At 40.1% G+C, this 23,517-nt stretch overlaps 1 protein-coding gene across 5 annotated transcripts in view; it reads left to right on the top strand.

Moving 5' to 3' along the window:
* Positions 1–23,517, top strand: part of mast2 (microtubule associated serine/threonine kinase 2) — a 151,399-nt gene that overhangs the window by 52,831 nt on the left and 75,051 nt on the right. The window contains exon 1 of one of the 5 annotated variants that reach the window (XM_053636476.1): positions 12,649–15,121. The exons of the other annotated variants lie outside the window; for them this stretch is intronic. Within the exon in view, the coding sequence (XP_053492451.1) occupies positions 15,083–15,121 (39 nt within the window). The 5' untranslated portion in view covers positions 12,649–15,082. Of the gene's footprint in view, positions 1–12,648; positions 15,122–23,517 lie in introns of those variants that run through there. 5 annotated transcript variants of the gene reach the window in all.

Here is a 23,517-nt window from a genome sequence, read left to right as displayed (position 1 = left end):
TCCCGAACTGAAACAAGAGGCAGTGACTCTTCTGCACTCGAAGTGCTCGTTCGACCATTTAGAAGGAATGGAAAAGGATCGTATGACCACATGATGTAAAACATCTGGGTTCACATACAATACAACCCGCTAGAAACTCGCTGCTCCTGTGGTCATTTTATTGCTGTCAAGATGCGACGTGTAGAAAGTTTAATACCAGTGAACGAGTCCAATCCAAATAGGGCTTAACACGCAGCATTTATGCATTTTGTGATTTTACATGTGTCCTACCTGCTTGCTGTGTTCTTATTGACTTGTGTTGTGCTTTCCAGATAAAACAAATAAAAACGTGTGTAGGAGTTAACACAGATGTGAAATTTTGTGACGTTTAGTTTTATTCCTAAAGTACAAGTAGCCATTTATTTTTCTCTAACCACTAATAATAAATGATACATGGTGAATTCATTCAATGTTAGTCGTTTTCTAAAGAGCAATCATACCTTTTTCATGTGTTTTAATACTCGTATAATTGTATGTAAAGGTCAATGTACAGTAAATGTGAAGGTCAGTTTGGTTTTGTGGTTTGTTCAACATTAAACCAAACAATGGCAACGATATTAATGAATAAATATGGTCCTTGTGGAACTGAAGAGATGTCATACCTGATACTGTGATGTTAATTCATATCAACCAACTTGACTAACTTTAATTAGACACTCTGCTGTGGTGTGGTCTCTCACCTCGTTTTCCTGATCACGACCCACTCCGGATTTTGTGGCGCGCTCATCTGAATCATATCGATCGTCTGATTAGGTGGTATCTTATTACCCGCTTTTTAAAGAGGCTGTTAGACAAGTCGTATCGTGTAATCCTGCCAGGCCATTACTGGTCAGCTGGAGAAGTGCTGCTATTGATCACACTCACAGCCATTAATATACATTACATCTCCTACTCAAGGTAGTGGCTCTGATAGTGTTGACCATATTCACAGGCAGGCATGTTTGTGAGGTTTGTAACCTGTCGTGTGTGTGATGCTAATTGATTGCAGATTCCTTTAGTACTTAGCAACGTTAGCTTTTGTAACACCAGGGCAAGAACGAAATAAGCACAATCTGGACATAGTTTTCATCGTAACAGCTAATAAGCAGGAACTTGTATGGTGGACGCTCCACATTGCCTAGTACTAAATGTATACAGAATATGTAGTATTTTTGGAAGGAGTCTCCAGTGTTAGGGCTGTGTAACAGTCAGGGAGAGTAAAAAAAATGTTTCTAGGTGCTATAACATAACTAATAATAGGAACTACAAATAATAAAAATGTGTGACATGCCATTCTTTACAAGAAATGTAAAAAAAAAAAACATTTGTTTGCATACTGGAATAAAGTATGGAATAATTTGTTGGAATAAACACTTTAGAACTTTCACACTCTGAAACTTTATATCAGGATTTTGATGTATTTTTTTATAACCTCAGTTTTCAGTCCATCTCATTGCACATTTTTATATTTGTGTTGATACAAACTGAAATAATTAATGATGCAGATTGAAATCAAACCCATCAGGACATTAGCCTTGAGCTTGTGATGTGGAGCTCCATGATTTAATTTTTCTACTTGTTATAGGGAGGTTGGGCTTTTGGTGCACATACAGTCACGAGTTTACATATTGAGAAAATGCCCACGTTTTTAAAGTCATGCGTTTCCCTACCTGATGTCATTTAGTTCATTAGTATGCGTATATTTCTACTTGGTTATTTTAGGGTAGAAAGCATAGGATTTTTGGCATCTTGCTCATTGGGGAAAAAAATCTAAATATTGCTTAAAAAGCCTAGTTCACTTTGTTTGTACATTTTATTATTTTTTTGTAATAAGTGCTAGGAAATCAAATAAAATTGTTTATTTATATAAATGGATGTTATACCGTCATGGAAATTGCTGGGTTTTTGACATATTTGGACTAGCAAACAGTTGATCATCTTTGAAACAGTGTCTATTAATGAAGTTGATATACTTGAACAAAACCACAAGGAAAAATCTTTTTCAGTCATTTATTCAACAGAATTATTTATAGATGTGATATTCTTCTGTGGAAAAAGAAAGTACATCCTTGGCTTCAAAAGCTAGTATTGCCCCCTTTAACAGAAATAACTTCTTGTAGGCGTTTTGCATAACTGTCCACCAGTCTCTGACATCTGCTTTTTTGACCATTCTTCTATGCAATATTCTTTCAGTTGTAAGGTGTTTGAGGGTTTTTTTTTTTTTTTTGCATGTACTGCCATTTTAAAATCCCCCCACAACATTTCAATGGGATTCAAATCCGGGCTTTGACTAGGCCGTTCCATAACCCTCCATTTCTTCTTTTTGAGCCATTCTTTGCTAGTGTGCTTTATTATTATCCTGTTGAAAGGTTCACTTTTGGTTCAACTTTCAGACAGATGACCTCACATCATCTTCAGACACTCTTTGATATGATGCAGAATTCATAGTTGAATCAATGAATGTAAGCTGTCCAGTCCCTGAGACAGTGAAGCAACCCCAAACCATAACATTTCCACCACCGTGCTTCACAGTTGGTATGAGGTGCTTCTCCTGAAAAGCTGTCTTTCGTCTACGCCAAACATGTCTGCTGTTACTGTGGCCAAACAACTCTATCTTTGATTCGTCTGTCCAGAGCACATTATTCCAAAAGGCCTGCTCTTTGCCTATATGCTCATCTTCAAACTGTAGTCTTACAAAGGCTTTTTCCTGGCAGACCTCACATGCGGGTCAAATTTTGTGCAATCTCTTTCTGATTGTAGTTGCATGCACTTTGACACCAACAGTTGGAAGACTTACTAGCAGATCCTGTGATGAAATTTTGGGGTTCTTGGAGACTTCTTTTTGCATCAGACGGTCTGCTCTTGTGCTGAATTTGCTGAGATGGCCAGTCCTGGACAAACTTTCAGGTGTTTGAAATCGGCACCATTTGTAGATGATTTCCTTACAGTGGAATGATGTATTTAAAATAATTTGTAGGCATCCACAACCTTTTTTTTCTACAGGCCTTACTGAACTGATTGTGTGCAGAGGGTGTAGTTCTGACTAACATGAAAGATTTATAGGTTTATTTTAATGCACTTTCTATTCCGTTATTGTTTCTATAGTAACATGTCATAAACGGGGACTTGTACAGCAGACACTCTGCATCTAAAATAATAATAAATGGATTTTAAAAAGTGTTTCACTTTATTAACTTTTATGGAAGAAGTCTTGCTTTGTAACAGTCACAGTGCTTTGTGAAGTTTATCAGCTGAGGAAAGTCTTCAGGACAGAGGCGTTTACACTCTCTCCAGTTTCTCCGTAACATGACAGTTTATGTCGTTTATTCTTTAGTCCATGTGTTGCTAGTTCTAATTGCTGCAGGTGTTATCTCCCCTGTGTTGTGTTCTCTTCCTGACTTGACATGAAGTTCAGATAAAGCACAAAGATAGGAGCTATTTGTGGAAGGTGTTTTGACGCTCATCATCCCAGTATCACCGGGAGAAGCTCCTCTCTTAGTGTTGTGTGCAGGTTAATTTGGGCTGAGGGTAAAAAAAAAAAAAAGAAAAGAAAAAGAGAGACAATCTGGCATTATGAGTTTTGGGATGGAAAGAATGCCTGGGTTTGTTTTGGGTTTTCTCTCTCTCTCGCTTTCTCTCTCGCTCACTCACTTACTCACTCACACACACACATACACACACATGCATACACATACATATATATACATGCGCACACACACACACACACACATACGCACACACACTGCATACACATTGTGGGAAGGAATGGAAAAGGAGGGTGTTTTTATGCCTTTGGGGTTTAAAGAGTTGTCACATTATGTCGAGCCGATCATTCCAGATTCACAGACATCTGTTTTTAACAGCGTTGTGTTTAATCTGACTACATTTGCTTTACACTGACTGAAAAGTAATTAATTAGGTTTTCATATTCTTTAATTATTCATTATTCTTTGCTTGTTAAACTGGTGATTTACTTCAATAGAATGATATTTAGATGTCTTTTTGAGAAAGACAGACTGAGTGGTTTCGGTTTATATGCTGTGGTGGGTGCGAGCTTCCAAAAAGAATTCCTAAACACTGCCTCTTTTGTTCTGAGACCTCCTCCTGTCTTCAGTTCCTCCAAATATTACACAGTCAAGCAGCCTACAATTGTCCCATAATAATAATAATAACAATAATAATAATAATAATAAATAATATTAATACATCCATCTATACATATGCAGGGAGCCTGAAGTCTATCCCAGGGAACTCTGGGGACAAGGTGGGGGACACCCTGGATGGGGTGCCAACTCATTGAAGGGCACAATCACACACCCATTCACAGACTATGGACAATTTAAAGATGCCATTCAGTCTACAATGCATGTCTTTAGCCTGGGGAAGGAAACCGGAGTACCCAGAAGCACAGGGAGAACATGCAAACTGCTCTCACACAGGGCAGGCGGGAATCGAACCCCCAACCCCAGAGGTGCGAGGCAAATGTGCTTACCACTAACCCACCTATTATTATTATTATTATTATTATTATTATTATTATTATTATTGTTATTATTATTATATCATCATCATTACTATTATCATCTTCATGAGAATAAGTGAACCAGTTCAGATACACATCATGCTTACAGTCATGTACAAGGCTAAAGCTGAGCTGAAAAACTTTTTTCTCCTACAGTCAAAGCCTTTCATACACAGACGTCAACGGAGTTCTTGTTGTGTGGATATATAAACAGCTGCGTGTTCGGGCGGTGCTTCCCATTTGTTTTGTACACTGCCAGCTTTTGAAGTTACTTTTTGAAATCTATTGTTCCATTTTATTTAAAGCAGCTAGTGTATGAAAAAATGGTTTGCTTTTACAAAATCAAACCATATCTAACATAAGGCATGTCTAGCTAGAGTCTTCCTCCAAAACATGTGACCTCAGGGCATGAACTGCTGCTCATGCTGCTTCACAGGGGAGCATAACACGATCGGAGGAAAGCGCTATCTGCCCTCTTCCACATACATGTGCACAGATGGCTAGTGTTGCTGTGATTGACAGCAGAGAGAGGGAGAGAGAGAGAGAGAGTGAGTGAGCGAGTAAGTAAGTAATGCCATTCCTCCTGCCCAGAGAGAACATCCAGTTTGTCCGGTCTTGGACCCCTTAGCCACAAACAGCTGTGTTAGAACTCACGACCTCCTGAAAATAGGATGATTATCTGTTGTGCCACTCGGGATCCGCTACATTTTCTTCTACTTATTTAAAGTAGATCTGAAGATTTTCGTCCTGAAGCTTGTTCTTGTTGCAGTAATTAATTGGCCTTAGATAAAACCTCTCTCAGACATGCAGAGCTCTGAAGTGTCTGTGCCTTTATGCGGTCCTGTACAGGCCATTAGAGATTAGTGTGCTGGTATCAGAAGATATGTGCTATGTGTAATGGTCTAATGTTACCCAGTGTGCTGCATTCATCTTTATCGGCATGTGTGATTATAGAGGTGTTTGGTTTCCACTGAAGTGGTTTATTTCTGGTAGGCGATTAAATGATGATATTGTCAGTTTAAGACCATTTTATGCCTCTGATATACTTATAATATAACAGCATAATAATGCAAGTACACTCTCTCAAAGAGCAATGACCTTTTAATGAATTTTTATACGTCACATTTATTCATTTTAGTCAGTTTTATTAGTTAGTATTAGAGTATTAGTGAACGACATTTTAGTTGATGTGAAAATGCAAAAATGTAAATATTCACACATTTTATATATGAACTTAAACATGCATCAACAAAAACATTTGAAAACTGCCCTTGCTGTGAAACCCTGATCTCCTGGAATAACATTACAGTGAGTGTGCTACTCTAATACGACAGTGGTTCTCAGTCACAGGGGTGCGGAGAGATCGGAAGGGAGACGCAAATTGTTTTCAAGAAAAAAACACAGACAGAGAGAACAAATGGCATCATTTGGGTTCTCGGTGTATTTTATTGCTTTTCAAATAGAAGGTACATAAATGAAAAACCCCGCGTTCTCTCTCCTTCTGCATTTTCTTTTCATTTTCTTTCTGCTGCAGCTCAGTGTCAGGGTCTTGGCAATCTTCTTTTAGCCTAGGCCATCTTTATGTAGAGCAACAATTCTTTTTTTCAGATCCTCAGAGAGTTCTTTGCCATGAGGTGCCATGCTGAACTTCCAGTGACCAGTATGAGGGAGTGTGAGAGCGATGACACCAAATTTAACACACCTGCTCTCCATTCACCCCTGAGACCTTGTAATACTAACAAGTCACATGACACCAGGGAGGGAAAATGGCTAATTGGGCCCAATTTGGACATTTTCACTTAGGGGTGTACTCACTTTTGTTGCCAGAGGTTTAGACATTAATGGCTGTGTGTTGAGTTATTTTGAGGGGACAGCAAATTTACACTGTTACACAAGCTGTACACTCACTACTTTACATTGTAGCAAAGTGTCATTTCTTCAGTGTTGTCACATGAAAAGATATAATCAAATATTTACAAAAATGTGAGGGGTGTACTTACTTTTGTGAGATACTCTGTGTGTATGTATGTATGTATGTATGTATGTATGTGTGTGTGTGTATAAAATAGAGAGAGAGACAGAGAGATAGATAGATAGATTTTATATAGAATATTTAATCATTATACCTGGTCTCCTCCAATATTGGTGGGGGAGGGAGGCGTGCCACATGATAGGGGAGGCTTGGGGGGGCTTTAGTTACAAAAGGTTGAGAACCTCTGTAATACAATATTGTGGATTCTTTACACTTTAGTTCTTCATTATCTGTGTTTTAGTGCGTTGTTACAGAACGAGTGTACTCACAGCGTGACTTACCGTTCTACCTAGCGTCTTACTTAACTTCATGTTCACCTGTGTATTCACATCATTTTGTGGTGCAGAAGCGAGTTGTGATACTGTGTTTATGTTGTGTGTAAATGTCTGATTAATCTCATACGTGTATAGGAAGTGTTCGGGTGAGTTAATTAACCCGCTAGTAAAGCGCTTCAGTTTACCGCCGTTCGTTCACTCTTCAGCTTCAGCTCACGCAGCTTAAGCGACTGCAACTGGACTTTACTGACTACGACTGGATTATTTCAAACACTAGAACTTTTCTTTCTACATTTTTCTTCTTCAAAAAACATTCTTAGTGCGTTGTTTATCTTGCATGCCATTTTTTTTTCAGCAGTATGTTTTAATTAAAATCTAGTGCTAGTGCTTGGTACAAATCTTAAGTTCGAAGGCACACAGTGTGGATTTTATCTTAAATTCGCAGAATATTCGAAGTCCGAATGTTAATTTCTGAGAACAGATCGAGCGCTGGTGACGTTGCTGATGCATACCCTCAGTGTTTAATTAGCATTCTATTAAACACAACATTAATCCCAGTGAGCTTAATGCCACCGATGCTTTATTTAGCATTGCTGCGGCTAAGGAAGGGTGTCGTACACCGTGCTGTTTGCGTAACTCGTGCTCTTAGTAACGGCACAGTGCATTAGATGTGTAATGTAGCGGAGCTTGCACTAGTTGTCGAGAACTGTGTGTGATTTTCAACTTCTTTTCATCAAAGTGTCTGCACAGAGATTAATTCCCTTTCATCATTAGTAGTAGATGTGAAATTACTGAGCTGAAAGATATGGACAAAAATAGCATATTGCAGTTATATTGCATCACATGTTAACAAAATATATAACGTGCCTTTGCAATATGCGTTCAGCTTAAGAACGATTTATTACGCTTGGCAAAAGTGGGTAAAAACGCTTATGAAAAATGTCTTTGTGGATCGTTTGCTTGATCTCGCATGGCAAAATATAAGAGTAGTCTAACCATTTGACAACAAATGCTCCGTGAGGATGAGTCCACGAGAGAGTGCTAAGGAAACTGATAGGTATGCAGGGGTGCCAATAATTACGAAACACACGATTATGTTAAAAGCATATGGTTTTTGAAAAGGCTTTTTAAAGCAGTTTCTTGTAATTCAGTTAAAGGTTAGAGCATTTTGTGAGTAGGGTTGTTCGTGTCACAGTTTCATGCTGCTTCTCCTCAGAGCCATTATCTGTGTTATAACGACAGAGTGATGAACACTGGAGACGAAAGAGGTTTCACTCAATTGTCTTTCTCAGAAATATCTATTGGTAAAGATTCTTTCGTGTCCTTGGGAAAAGAGGTTTTGTGCTTTTTCTTCAGTTAGAAGCGTTCCAGTAAGAGCTCTTTTGTCACCGGTACTGGCCGAGTTTGAAATGTTTTCATGGTTTTTAGATGAATTATTGTGTTCCTAGAGCACGACAGACGAGTTTATGGTTTTCGTAGATTAAAGCCTATATACGGTTTATTAGGTCACGGACACGCACTATATAACAAGCGCTTATAATAAAGCTCAAATCAGTCGCTTTGTGTTAAAATGAGGTGTATGTAGTATGTGTGGAATTTTAGTATCTCCCATTGCTAATAATTTATACCCTGCAAAACGGTCATAACTACTAAAGCCCGGCAACATTACTGAATAAACATACAGTACTGTGTATGACTTTATGACTAAAAACCTTTTTAGATTCCAAAACATTAGTTTTCCAGCACAAAATGAAATGGTATAGTAAAATGTTTGTATGTCAAAGATGTTTGTATGTTAAAGAAAGCAGCGTATTAAGTGGTAAGAGACACTTTTCAGACTAAAGACACAATGAAGGCTGCAGGGTTTTGCTTCAAAAAAAAAAGTCAGTGACAGTCAAAGTCTCCAGAAGAACCGTGGCTGGTTCTGCAAGATGCTCAATAAAACTTACAGCTCATCTCATTATAAACCTGCACTAATCCTACCTCAGACTAGTATTTATTAATTGTTTTTTTTTTTTTAAGTGTGTCACACCAAATACTCACTTTGTCTCATTTATTACTATTTCCTGCTCTTTACAGTATTTTTTACAATTTAAAAAACATTTAATTTCATTATTTTTGAAGGCATTTTCACTCCACTGCATTTCTTTGCACGTGCCGAAGATATCTCGACGTCTAAGAACAATAATTAGGGGATTTGATCATTTTGATCCTTTTGGTTTTTGTTATTGATACAATGTTGTGCAAAGATCTTTTCCTACAAAGATTTCCTAATATAATTTTCACCACGAGCGTGTGTGTGTGTTTAATGTTTAACAGTTGTGTAATACCATGATACTTTAATAACGGTGATATTTGTGGTCCAGGTTGTCATGACGTGAAGATTTCAAACCGTAACACACCTCACGCCTGTGATATTATTAAAATAGTTCACCTCAAAGGCATCTTTTTCAAGGGGGCCAGTAATTTGCACTGGCCATGACCGTGGGTATGTAGAAACCAAATGATCTCTTGACGAGGTTTGTGCGTTAGTGTGTCATTAAAATGGTGATTTCTCGTTCTTCACCTTTGCATTGAATATTTGCACACCAGTCTGTTTTCATGACTAATTTATAGATCGCTCTAGGCACACAATTTACTAGAGGATAGCTCTGTGACAGAAGCGAGCTTGTTCTTCAGATTTAGAGACACGTTTTCTTGCCAGAGGGAGTATGAATCCGTATTAATTCTCTCTCTCTCTCTCTCTCTCTCTCTCTCTCTCTCTCTCAGGGGGAAATGTTTGTGGGGTCTGTCACAATTTTGTAACGCTAAACCCGATATTTTTTTTTTTTTTTTTTGCATTCTCATCCTGTCGGAATTTGTTTATATCTTTCTACCACCTTCATTACCAGCTGGGTAAATATTAATGATTCATACATCAGCTTCACATCTTTGGTCTCAAAACAACTCATCAATTGTGGCTTTCTTAATATGGGGCTTTATGAAGGGTGAAACCTCAGTTCAGCTTTGCACATTAGAAAGGTTATGGAGTTTATTTTTGGGAATGTGTTGAATGTTTATTTATACTGTTATAGGAAAATAATCACTGACTGGGTGGTGGTGGTGTTGCCCAACATGTAGAGGAGCTATTGTTGATTTCATTTCCAATAATTTTCTGAAGTGCTTTACAATTTTCCACATTATAATTGTTACATTTTTGAAAAAAAAATGATAATGGAAGAAATGTGCTTTTTATCCATTTATAGTTACACTCACACACCAGCTTCTCCTCTTCTGTCTTTAGGTTAGTAAGACACTTAACTGCAGCTTTTCATGGTACCGAGAAACTGCCAATAAACACAAATCCCACTGTCCTAAAGACTTTCCAGATCTGAAAATGTACTGTTACAAAGTACTGACACTGGAGACTTCTTCCAAAAATCAACAATTTTCACTCCATATCAACAATTACGCGTGTTTTTAATCTACAGGGTGTCCCAAAAGTCTTCATACAAAGGAGAAATTAACACTTTATAGCAAAGGGTAACTTTATTTACAAAACATCTGTACTCGTGCCATTTCTTTGTAAACTCGGACAGACTCGTCTCTCCCAACTTTGGCTCCTAGTTTGGTAGCAGTGTTGTGACGTGATGTGATGTGATGTGATGTTCTTGCCATGGTTCCTGTTTAAGTCCATCGCAACCTTGCGAGCGCTTCCTGGTCCAGCCATGAGAATGATTTCAACACGTTCTTCTTTTCTCAAAGGCATTCTTACATTTCATCTGAACAAAAATAAATAATATGGAAAAGTATGAAATATTTTGGAAGACATTTTGCTAAAAATGTTCCCCTATGTCTGTTAACATTTCCCCTATGTATGAGACATTTGGGACACCCTGTGTCCAAATTTATGTGAATTGTCAGACATACAAGTCATTGTTTCAGCGGTTTCTATAGAAACGATAGGCTAATGTATTAGCACGAGTGTTTAATATAAACCTGAGATTTGACTTGTAGTCAATTCTGCTGTCAGAGCTGCTGTTATAGAAAATAATTCAACACCTTCTGACCAATCAGAATTCAACATTACTGCGGTATAATGAATAATAATGACCAAACCTATTATTCAGGAAAGTCAGTATTTATGAACCTCCTCTTGTATCTCAGACAGGTTTATAACTTGATTCAGGTTTTTTATGGCAGGATAGAGGACGTTAAGGATAGAGGACGTCTTCATCTGACTTACTGTTATATAACTGTAAAGCTGGATGATGCTGTGCAGTTGATAGTTTCACCCATTATAATTAGTCTCTTTCCTTCGCCTTGTGTTGTTGTGTTTTTTAACCTTTCGTTGACAGTTAGCCATGCAACATCTGGAAATGCACTCATGTGGCTGATGTATGAAGTATGATTAGTTGTTCGTTAGTCACTAATGATCCTTTTCCTCATCCCTTTGCTTTCTTCCTGTTGTTCGTGTTGATAGACGTAATAGCTGTAAATCTGTCCTCCAGTTTACGTGGCTTAACTGAGCCGTGAGATATAATGTCCTTGTTTGGATTGATTTCTACTTGACTGAAGTGACATTTATCTCTCTGAGTGTGCATGAATAAATTGCCCTGTGCTATGTGCAGGTACAACACTGCGTCTGGTGCTTTTTATTACGCGGAGAGTGAAGGGCAGTTTTCAAGAACATATGTTGTGGACGGTTTAACGGTCAGTGGGGACACGAGTGTAATTCTTATCAGAACGAGATACAGGGCTATTCATGGAGAACAGGCACTTGTTGAAAATTTCTGCACCTTACGTGGAGGTCAACCAATAAAAGAAACCTCTTATTCTTCTCTTTAACGAGCCAAAAAAATGCTGCAAAACGAGAGTAAAATAAGTGTTTATATACTTATAGGGTCAAAATTAAGCAGACACTAATCGTTTTAGTTGAACACCAGAAATATCCTGAAAAGTAAGGAATAACACACTCCAGCCCGTGCTGTTATAGGAAAACGATGCAGTCTGGAGGTGTGATGCAGCATAACGCACAGCAGAGTGCCGCTACCACCCAGAATGCATTGTTTTTCCATATAACAGCATGGGCTGGAGTGATTTATTCCTTACTTCTCAGGGTATTTCTGGTGTTAACTATCTATAGTTAGATTTATTGTTGTGGAATGTCCAAGACGTAGTTCTGGCTCCTTATGTATGTATATGTGTGTGTATATATATGTGTTATATATAAGGAGCCAGAAAGCGCAAACTCTCTTTCTCCTTCCATAAATTTTAAATAAACAAAAAAATCACCACATGAACGATTATAGGTTTTACGATGCAACACGTTTTACTAGGGATGGGCGATATCTTGTGGTTTGAGATATACCAGTAGAAATTCTCCCCACAATAAGAATTAGTCTTCCCGTGATAATAACGATAAAGCCTAGTTGATGACGTATTTGTGTGTGTGATGGTCTGCGACTCGTTCGCAGCTCACGTGCAGAGCGAAAACAAGTTGGGCGGAAGGCGGACGTGACGCTGAAGAGGAGTTTATCACTAAATGGGGAGCTACCTCTACAATCTGGAACTGGTTTGCTTACAGAAAATTACTTTTAGATCCATGTTTGTGTTTCCGAGGCTCTCGAGATCACAGCGGTCACTTGTAGATAAAAACAGTGGTGCATGGTACTATATTTATATCGTCAATGATATCGTTATCGCAATAAATACCAGAAAATATCGTGATATAGTTTTAAGTCCATATCACCCTTTCCTACTTTTGCAATAATACAATAACGTATTAGAACAAGTGCGTGAATATTAACCTTTCATTCATGTCACAGCCGGAGCTACTGTCTGAGCCGTGCAGCTCTGCAGATTCAAGAATTTCGCCTTGCTGTGGTGCACATATTAATAGCCACCCTGTTTTAGACCTTGACCCACTTTTCAGGGTGACACAGCAGGTTCTGTTCGCGATGTGTATAAGGCACCAAGCTGAGGCTTTCAGCTCATTTGAGTGTTCTTTTAGTTCTAGCAGGATAGTCTTCTAAACTCTGGTATAGAAACACACAGATAACACGAACCCATCAGTAGAAAACGAAACCACACGATTAACAAGTTAACAAGTGAAATACTGGATATGCAAATGAGATCCAGTTCCAAGGCTGATGCAAATCTCTATAACCTGGGGCTAACACTTATCTCCCGCTTGTCATATCCAGGCCCAATTACCCTGTACAAATATTTTGTAAGTGAAAAGAGTTTTGTTCCTCTTTTCTTTTTGTCCTCGCAGTCGTTGCGGCCGTGCTAGTTATCGTTACGAGAGAGAAAAGCAGAGCGAAGCAGTATAGTAATAAGGACACGGTTCTGAAAAAGCACTCGCATAGGTGGTAATCTTTCTCTTTCATGTGTCTCATGTCCCTGTCTTCCCCAGAGAACAGAACAAAGCAGTGAAGTGCTGTGCACAGAGAGAGAGAGAGAGAGAGAGAGAGAGAGAGAGAGACCTATTCAGATATTTTTACTGTACGCAGCACTAAGCAAACAGACAAATGAAGAGAGACTGTGTGTTAAACACTGAGCAAGTTTTGTTCAAGCATTAAGACTAAATAATTAATCCTGGCTGAGGGAACGCATCATTTATTCATCGTCGTGTTTCAGTGTGCTGTAGGAGCTGAATCTGGGTCCGTGTGGAGATTGGAATAGCAGGAGCAGGGGAGTGAACGGGCGGAGCCTCAAAGCTCCCCCATTCATATTATGTAAATGCACTTGAGCTTTCCAGCGTCTGATTGGCTGGCTGGATGTGTTGCCTGGCTGACGGGAGAGACAGAGCATGCTGTGCAGCAAATGCTCCTACGCGGTGGACAGAGGAAGAGGGCAGAGGCATGCGAGAAACACGGAGAATGCAGAAAAAGCAGACTCGGGTTTCGTTTTCTGAAGAAGAAGCAGCGCAGGTATCTGATTCCCCAGCGTACATGTCAGCCGGGCGAAGAAGCTCTGTAGGATAAGCCGACCGTGCCGGCTACTGTTACAGGCAGCTCATTCATAACCCATGCCAAATTAATGACGAAGATGAATAGACGTGAATAGAAGTGCCACTCTTCCTCTGCTGCTCATGGCTTACTTTATTCTCTCGCTGCAGCTATATACAGAGATATGGAAACCGAGGAAAGTCTGACTGCATGCAAATAAACACCGCATCATCGCTCCGTCTGTCGTTCGGACACCAGGAGCTCTTTTACGCCATGCCTTGGTTGAGGGAAAGGAAGGATTGGAATCTCACAGTGAGGGACTGAGTGGAGTTTTTTGCTTGTAGGCTGCTTCTGGAGCTGTGAAGTCTTTCTGGATCAGCTGAGTGGAGACAGTCCGTCTTTTGCAGATATTTAAGAACCAATCATCCACCATACCTCACTGGCTAAACCCTATAGAACTGTCACGTGAGTAATAATCAGCTGAGAAGAATATTGTTTAGACCTTTATTTTTTATTTTTTTATTCTTCTACTGGGAGTGGTTCTGGTGCAAAGGATGGTATTTGTGTTGGAAATGATTGCTGTCTTTTAAATAAGAGGAGGACTGTTCTATTTCTAGCCTCCAAGCTGCCATTTTCATCACTAAAAGCCCAGCAGTAGTGAAGAGCCAGGGGTTTCCATAGAAATCAGTCCTTATGGGAATCCACAGATAGGAAGCGATAGCAGGGGAAGGCCAACGGCGCTATGCTACACGTCCTCGCTTGGAGGGGCTCGGTGCCAGAGATGGGTGTTTATCCTGTGCTGAATCGATGACGAGTCGAGAGAGGGTCTTCAGTCGAAGGGCAAGATCATACAGCAGATATCAACATTGGACAAGTGCTGAGCTTTGCACTTTGGAGCTCCACAGAACAGTGTGTGTTTATGCGAAGGTCTGCACTCCTCTGACTGGAATAGACGAGAAGAAACTGTAACGTATTTTTATGAAAACTTGCTCAGAAGCATTAGGACCATCAAAGCTATTTAACAGTATTCCATTGCTGTGACTTAATAATGCAGGTGAAGTAGCTTGGCTGAAATGCACACTAACTGACGAGCCAGTCTTCGAGAACTGAACTTTCTCCCTTCATTCATGCCTGCTTCGGTCTGTCCGTGGAGCGCTTTTCTCTAATACGACTACACAGGGTGAACTGAAAGTGCCTGTCCTTGCCCAGAGTCCTTACCTCGGATCTTGTGTTGACTACTCGCGTGACTTTTAATAAGGTGCTAAATCAGCATATCTGAAGTTGGTTTCTGGAGGACCGCACAATGGACGACTCCAGTATTCTAAGACGGCGAGGTCTCCAGGTAATGCTCCTTGATAATGGGCTTTGATGATATGTAACGTGTGTTTCTCTCATGCTCCGTTGTGTCCATCCTCGTGTTAACTGTCCAGGATGCTTAACACGGACATCTTTGTTTTGGTTTTTAGAATTTTTTTTAGTTAGCACCTCATCTCGAAATATTCATCAGCATTTTCACACCGTCGAGCGTCTAAATGAAGTCAAAGTCGCTTCTGACGCTTGCTGACGTTCCTCATGGCAATGCTTGTGACATTAGGTGGCGTTTAACCACCGTTTCTATTGCTGGAAACCTTGAAAATGTGATGTAACCCAGTTCACTCTGGATGTAATAAGTCGAAACAGATACTGAGGTTGCAGTTGGCCGGTTCCTTTCCGTTCCTCTCTCGGGAATTAATTAAATAATTCAGTCTCTTCATTGCAAATTTCTTTGCAACACAGTTGGAACGAATACATGTTAATCCATGTGCCTGTAACGTCTCGGCAAACCACCGTTTTTGCTTTACGACATCTTCCACATGGAACATGAGCATTCAGGGATCTCGGTTATCTCTGAGAATTTAATTCGCACATGTCTGACATTAACCATAAAGCCATGCTGATATTACACAAAGAAAACCACAGGCCAACACAATACATTTATATCACTAGTATCAAGTTTTTCATTCAGCAACCACCGAATCAGTTCGAGTCCTACTGGGAAAGCTTATGCCAGTGTTGTGTATAGAGGCTAAATTTTATTGCATTATGTGCATACTACTAGCATTATATCGAAATGTTTATCTTGTGTATTTGTGAATTGTGTATCTTGTGTATTTATCTTGTGAGATATTATTACACGACATTTATCTTGTGTAATAATATCTCTACATTGCTAGCACAAGTACAGAGATATTAGTGAGACTGTACTTGGTCAGTCTTAAAGGATTAAATGGTTTAGAGCCTATAATGGGAATTATATATTGTTGTTTTTTTTTTTTTTTTAGGTTATTAAATAGATAAATTGCTGTGTTGTGTTGTAAATGAGTTTGTGCTTGTAATTACTTAAGCATTGTCTGGTCTTTTTTGGGGGGGGTTGTGAAGAGCTACTAGGATAATCGGTGAGATATGACACTTATCTAGTCCTAGCCAGATAAATCGTAGTGGGATAGATCAGGTTTGGATTTGAAACTGAGGAGAAATGCAGACACTTTACGTCAACGCACGCTTGTCTTGATCAACCCTAATGACGAGCTTAAAGCACTGAAGGGACGTCCTTGTGCCGTGGACATGTAGTACTGGTGTAATGGATGTAAAATGTAACGTAGTGATAAATCGCCTATTGCAATTGAACCGGGTATGGGTGAAGATGCAGAATGTTTGGCAGAGAGAGAGGTTGGGTGATATTCGCTGAGCTCTGTGTTTTGCGAGTGCACTGAACTGGTGTGGAGGGTTGTTTTTGCAAATCCCTCCATCCTGAGGTTCTGCCCCGGGGGATCTGTTCTGTTAAAGCCTGGGATCAGATGAGAAACTCCCACCGAAAGCCTGTCCACTTTTTAGCTCTCGACCTGATTAGCAGCAATATTTCCATAGTGTCATATGTGTTACATTCCTTCAAGGCAGTATTAAATTATTCAGCATTGCTTTTTCGAGTCATTCTGAATAAAGACCTCCTTCCCCATCAGTTGTTGATGAATAGGCTGTTATGACCAAAAGCTTTTGCCTTAATGCTCCTAATGTGTCTCTCTGGTATAAGACCTAAACCCTGTGAGCTGTAAAGATGCACTTGGATGTTTTTTTGAAGAGGATAAAGGGTGTGTGTATGTTAATGATGGTTCTGTTGAATCTTGTTTCCTAGTGGTTCTTGCTCCCAAAGCTCTGGCTATGATTTTCTCCAGTGTTTGTGTTCAACAACTAGTCAATAACTAGTCTTTGTTCCAAGACATAACTTTCAATTGATTAGACGATTCAGTTTCGAGCCAAACTGGATTTCACATCCAAACTGAGTGTCTCTCCCCCCCGAAGTGTTTTAAACCCATGTATCAGGAGTGTGATAACATCTTGTATTGTGGTTAGTTAGACGTTCTAGTGAATTGTGTTTCCTTCTGGCTCAGTCGTCCCTCACACCAAACCCAGCTTGTCTCTTGAGTCCAGGGATAAAATGGGAAATTGGTTTTTCTCTGGAAGTGACACTGCCTGTGAGTAATAAGCAGCACCTAGATAAGCTGTTCAGGCTCATCTTTATGTTGCTGATATTGGGAATTTGCTGATTTATTTCTGGCTTAGACCAGCAAGTATTGCTCGAGGAGTTCAATATGTCTGACATGTGTGTTCAGCAAGCTTTTGTTTCCTGCATTTCCAGTCCAATTTTAATGAGGAGTTTAATATCTAAACAAAGGTGTGCATAAACCAGCTTAATTGCACAGTATAAACGTGTTGAATAAATGTATTTAATTAGTGTGTGTTGCAGAAACCTCTGCATTATTGATTCATCATTAGTGGAAAACGAGCGTGACTCCTATTAATGGATCTGCACTTAACATTAATAGGTTTAATCGAATGTTGGTTGTGCCTAGGCAGATCTTTTCACTTTGAGTGCTATGGAAATTCACAAATCTTATTATGAAGTATTATTATACCATCCAAACAAATCTTCTATTTAGTATTTAAAGATAATGTTTATAAGAGACGTCCGTATTATGGTTAATGATGAGGAAATGAGTAAGCAGATACTATAAAGTCAGATTTCCCCGTAGAAGCGGTTTAGCTCACTGTCAGTCATTGTTGTCACAAAATAACTCCTCTTGTAGCCCTGGTAGAGATTTTAAATTTAGCAATGTGGCTTGAAATGTTAGGATTTAAAATATATATATTCAGTAAATTAACTAACGATGATGATAATGATGATTAAAATTGAAAAGGCTGATGCTTATCTAGCTTTGCCATGTAAAGATGAGCTACAGAGCAGTATTAGCCTGTGTTCTCATCTATCGTGCTGTTTTTCGAGTTCAATAGTAAATGGTTCTCCAGTGAGTTTAGAGATGAGCTCATTGCACCTATGAGAAAAGAGATGAGGCGAATTGGATCAGTAGTGATAAATACTGAAGAAGAGGAAGCCTTTCACATATACATTATAGCACAGTGAAATTCTTTTCTTCCCATATCCCAGCTTGTTTAGGAAGTTGAGGTCAGATCGCAGGGTCAGCCAAGATACGGCGGCCCTGGAGTGGTTCAGGGTTAAGGGCCTTGCTTAAGGGCCCAACAGTTGCAGCTTGGTGGTGCTGGGGCTTGAACCCCCGACCTTCTGATCAGTAACCCAGAGTCTTAACCATTAAGCTGTCACTGCCTTACTGTAATGGTGTGGTGTACTGTAATGGTGTACGAGACTCTTAGACACGCATTGCTATTTTACATTAACCATATTGTCTTGAAGTGACCCGGTGTCTGTTAGCCAGCATCGCTAGGTTAAATATTGCCACATTGACCGGTTTGAGAGACAACTGCTCATGCTGTGAAGTATGCAAGTGATGATTACACAAATGTCAATTGTATTTATAACAAAATAATTTTATAGTATGATATTACAGTGCTTAACTTGTAAGCAAGCCTGTACTTTCACTAAACATAATATTGTTCACGGGCATTATTACCCATGTTTGAACAGACTCAGGATCCTGGCCCTCAGGATGCAGATGTTTCCCCGGTTTCTCCCTCTCGTACACATGCCCTCTCGATTCTTTTCATCTAGCTAGATTGCATAAAAACATGAGAGGGAAACCCATGATTTAAACTAGCAAAGTTAATCAAACGATAGCGATTAAGGGGGCCAAGCACTTTTTTGACCCACCCCTTAGGAATGGAGAAAGATCAGAAGCCAGTGGACCCATCAGCTGTGATATCACCCCACTTCCTGTTTTCAGTAGCCCTCTCAAGTTGCAAATGAACTCGAAGCTTGTGTGTTAACATTAGGTCACGTTGCTAAATATGTGACAAGATTTCTCAACACATTAAAGCATCATTTTGTTTGGGTTGGATTCTCAATGCTATGGTCAAATTTTTTGTGATGAGAGGAAGTTTAAAAAAACAAACAAACAAACAAAAAAAAACAACAACAGTTTTTACGGTTTGGAAGTATTCACAAATTCATTACATCAAGAACACTCAGCACCTTCCAGGGAAACAGGAAGGATCATGGATAAAAGGTTACTGTCAATTTGACAAATTTGTGAATTGTAGCTCCCCCTAGAGGTGAATTTAGATGAAACTTCTTGGAGTCCCATAGGTTGTGGTCCTTCACTAGGGTACAAAGTTTGGTGTGAATACGTCACCCATGCTGAGGTATGTCCTCATGTACTGTTCGGGGACTTCACCTCATTTACACATTATGGATCCAAGTATATAATCCAAGAATTTGGGTTTTGTTCCGGTTCGTCTCACGGTGCTGTGGTGGAAATGTCATGATTATTAGACAAAATCTACAGGAAAAGAAATGGAAAAAATAAACTGCTTTTGAACATTTAAAATAAAGTGGTGGAAAATCCCCTATGGTGGAAATGAACATCGTGGTATCCGTTGAACTCGGCATGATTCAAAGAATCAGAGGAAAGGAGAATTGCATTTATATGACGTTGTTTGCAGAGTTAGGGTTAATCCTGTTGATCAGCTTCTAATTGTTGATTCAGTGATGGAAGAGTCAACTTTCTTCATTTTTCCCACACTCATCTCTTTTTTTTTCTTTCTTCTCATTACTGCTCTTCAGCTCTGTTCTGTTTAGGGCTGCTTCAGGTCCTGGCTGAAGCCGCAACACTGCAGCATTGTGTTTATTCAATTTATCTCAAGACCGTGCTGCATTTTCCTCCAGGTACAGAACGAGTAGTCTCGGCTGCTGAGCAGCTAAACAACCTGTGACGCGAGTGCAGACTGATTAGCTGTATCTAATCAAGAAGCAAAAGCGAAGCTCTGCGTCGTAGCAGATCCAGTGCTGTATCTCACTTCAGTTTGCTGTGGACTCAGAGCGCTTCTCACAGTACAGTATGGAGGACATAAAACACAACGGGACGTACCGTTATGAGAAAAGCATTAAAGAATGGATGGTGTGATGTGATGTGGTCCAAAAATAAGGGGACCACCCAGGAGTTGTTGTGGAACATCTGCCAAGCAAGTCATTTCCTGTTATTCCTTGTATTATAGCAGCTATAAACGGTCATTCCCTTTACCACACTAAGTTTTTTTTTTGCTCTCCTGAAGTTAACAAGACAATAATGAGGCTTGTCATGTTACTGAGAAACCACAAAGCCCTCCATCTTGAAGTTACAGTTTTACCTCTCAAGGTGCTTTCACACGTACAGCGACTCGCAGCGACAAAGCGACCGGAGACCATCCCTTTTCAACGAGAGCTGGCGACATGAGCGACAGCGACTAGATGTGGGCATGTCCAGTGACTTTGAAAGCTGAGGAAAGTTTAACTTTATGCAAATTTGGAGCGTCTTGGCGCAGCGACTACCAATGGGAGTGAAGACAGTAGCGTGCACGTGATCCGTACCACCCGTGCTCACTAGCAGAAGCAGCACCATTGTGGCTGTAGCAATTAGCTTAGTTTAGCTTAGATTGGCTTAGGATCTTAGCGGTTATTTAAAGCAAAAAAAAAATAAATAAAAAAATAAAAGAAATGATAATGAAGCACACTCACTTTCTCGCCCGGGAACGAGAATCACCAAGCCGGACACTTCACCCAGGAAACATGGAGACCACAGCCAAAGAGCTGAGGTCTGGCTCCCGGTCACCATCAAATAAATATTGAACTACACCCTGATGGTGACGCTCACTTACTGAGATAGGAGCTACACCGGGATTTTGCTCCATTGGAAGAAAAAGTGAGTGTGTTTCATTATTATTATTTTGATTAACCGCGCTAAGGCCATAAGCTATTGGTGCTTGCGCTTTTGCCGCATATAGATCGCCGCAATGGCACAGAGCACACACTGCTTCTCCTTCATCTTCTCCTAGGATATGATGCATACAGGTGCATCTAAAAAAAAATTTTGAATATCGTAGAAAAGCCCCCCCAGCCCCCCCCCCCCCGTAATTTAATTAAAAAACTGGAACTTTCATATATTCTAGATTCATTACACTTAGTGCGAAATATTTCAAGCTTTTTTTTTGTTGTTGTTTTAATCTCGATGATTACGTCTTACAGCTCATGGAAATAAAAAAATCCAGTATCTCAAAATATTTGAATAAAGAATGTATAATACAGAAATGTCGACCTGAGAAGAGCTTTAATCAGCTAATTAACTCAAAACACCTGCAAAGGTTTCCTGAGCCTTTAATCTCTGAGTCCGGTTCAGTACACACAACCACAATCACGGGGAAGATGACAGTAAATGTTGCATTTCATTTGGAAATCAAGGTCCCAGAGTCTGGAGGAAGAGAAAGCTTCACCTTATCAATTATATATCTCATTTTTAAAATCCATGCAAGTTGTTACTATAGAAACGCTATAAAATAATCGAACGAGCAAAGGTATTTGGGGGGTTCACAGTCCTAGGGCTTAAGAGACGACACTACATCTTGCCATAACAGCACTGCTTGCTCTCTTCAGTAATCTGACTCCGCTCCTGACAGACTTGATGATTATTTAATAATGTGTTGATCCAACTGCATGGATACTCAGTACCACTTCAGTGACCAAAACCATCCTGAAACAGAGTGAGCTGTTTACCCAGATCACACTGTGGAACTTGGTACACCTACATAATAACCGGTTCTCTCCAGCGCACTCTAGGCTATAGCCTGGGCGGTCCAGATAGACAGACTGACCTGCCTTTCCTGCCAAAGCACTGGATAAATGTATTAAGAGTTGAGCAATGAGCTCACTCTGCATCCATGCTGGGAGCATGAGCTCATCGTTACAGCCAGAGGACAGAGAAGGAGGGGTGAAGGAGAGAGGGAAGAGTGCCAGAAAATGTGAGGTCTCAGCTGCAAGGGCCACACGCACACACACACGCACACACGCAGTCAGACTTGGTTAGTCTTTGTGTGGAAAGCATGACTTATTGGTAACGAATTCTCCCCTTTGATGAGAAGCTTCTCAAATAGCTGGTGACCGACCTGCAATTAATGACAGAGTGTGTAGTGGAACTGATCCAGACATATAGGTGCTCTTTAATGCTGCATCTTGAAACATTTGAGAGGATGCTACCTGACACATTAATGGCATCATCACGTAGACAGACTAGGTTCTGCCAGTTCATTGGCTGTCATTCATTGGCTATGTCTCGATCAGCTCCCGAGTTGGTGAATCAGTATATCGTGCACACGAGTTCAGGCACTGATAAGGACCCTGGCTCACTACACATTGGGACACTGATGACTCGATTTCCAGCGACACGACTACGTGCTCGCGTTGTAAAACACCACCAAAAATGAAAAAAACGTAAGAAATATTTCGGTTTTAGACATCAGATAACTTATTTAGCTTAATCACAGGCATTTCTGCCATGACACTTCAAGCAGGATCGTACACTTAAAAGTCGTTAGACTCAAACAGCTGTGTATAGAACATCAAAGCTAACGTAATCGTTTGAGAGCTACAACAACGAGAACAAGCTGGAATTGTAATCGCTCTAATTTTAGCCAGAAGTTGTCAGAGTTCGTCCCACATTTTTTTTTTGAGCTGAGAGACTTCAGAAAGCATGATGTCATTTCCAGTAAGCTAAAACTGCTGGTTTTAGTGGTGCATTGTGGGATTTTTTTGGGAGCGAACATTCCAGTGCACTGGAAGGATTTTGCAATTGAGACAGACCTTTAAATGGCCGACTCCCTGATCAGTGCCCTGACTACTGAACTAGGGAGCTGATTGAGACGCACCCATTGTCATGTTAATAACTCTAAGAGCTTGTAAAATAGTCCTGGTTAAGTCAGAAAAACCACACAGGGGCAGTGGTGGCTTGACGGTTAAGGCTCTGGGTTATTGATCGGAAGGTCCAGGGTTCAAGCCCCAGGGTTCAAGCCCCAGCACTGCCAGGCTCTGGGTTACTGATCGGAAGGTCCAAGCTGCCACTCTTGGGTCCTTGAACAAGGCCCTTAACCCCCCTCTGCTCCAGGCTGTATCATGGCTGATACACGGGTCTGACCTGTACTGTATTTAGTCTGAAAGCGTGCGTATCGGTGACCCTTCCCCAGATATTCAGCACTTTCTGAACCGGAAATGCTTCTGGTATACTTTGTGGTTATTGTTTTAGTGTGTTTTCAAGTAGTTTCCAGAACTTCGGTTCGTCCCGAACTGAAATAAGAGCCAGTGGCACTTCTCTACTCCACTTCAGTGCCTCTTCGACCGCTTGGATGCCATGTCGTAAACGCTGACAATGTTTAAGACACGACGATGCAATCTGCCCTGCTAAGGCAAAAGATATATACACAGAT

This window comes from Ictalurus furcatus, chromosome 11 (genome assembly GCF_023375685.1).
Source record: "Ictalurus furcatus strain D&B chromosome 11, Billie_1.0, whole genome shotgun sequence".
In the NCBI taxonomy this organism is placed as follows: Eukaryota; Metazoa; Chordata; class Actinopteri; order Siluriformes; family Ictaluridae; genus Ictalurus; species Ictalurus furcatus.
This window is presented reverse-complemented; position numbering and strand designations above follow the sequence as displayed.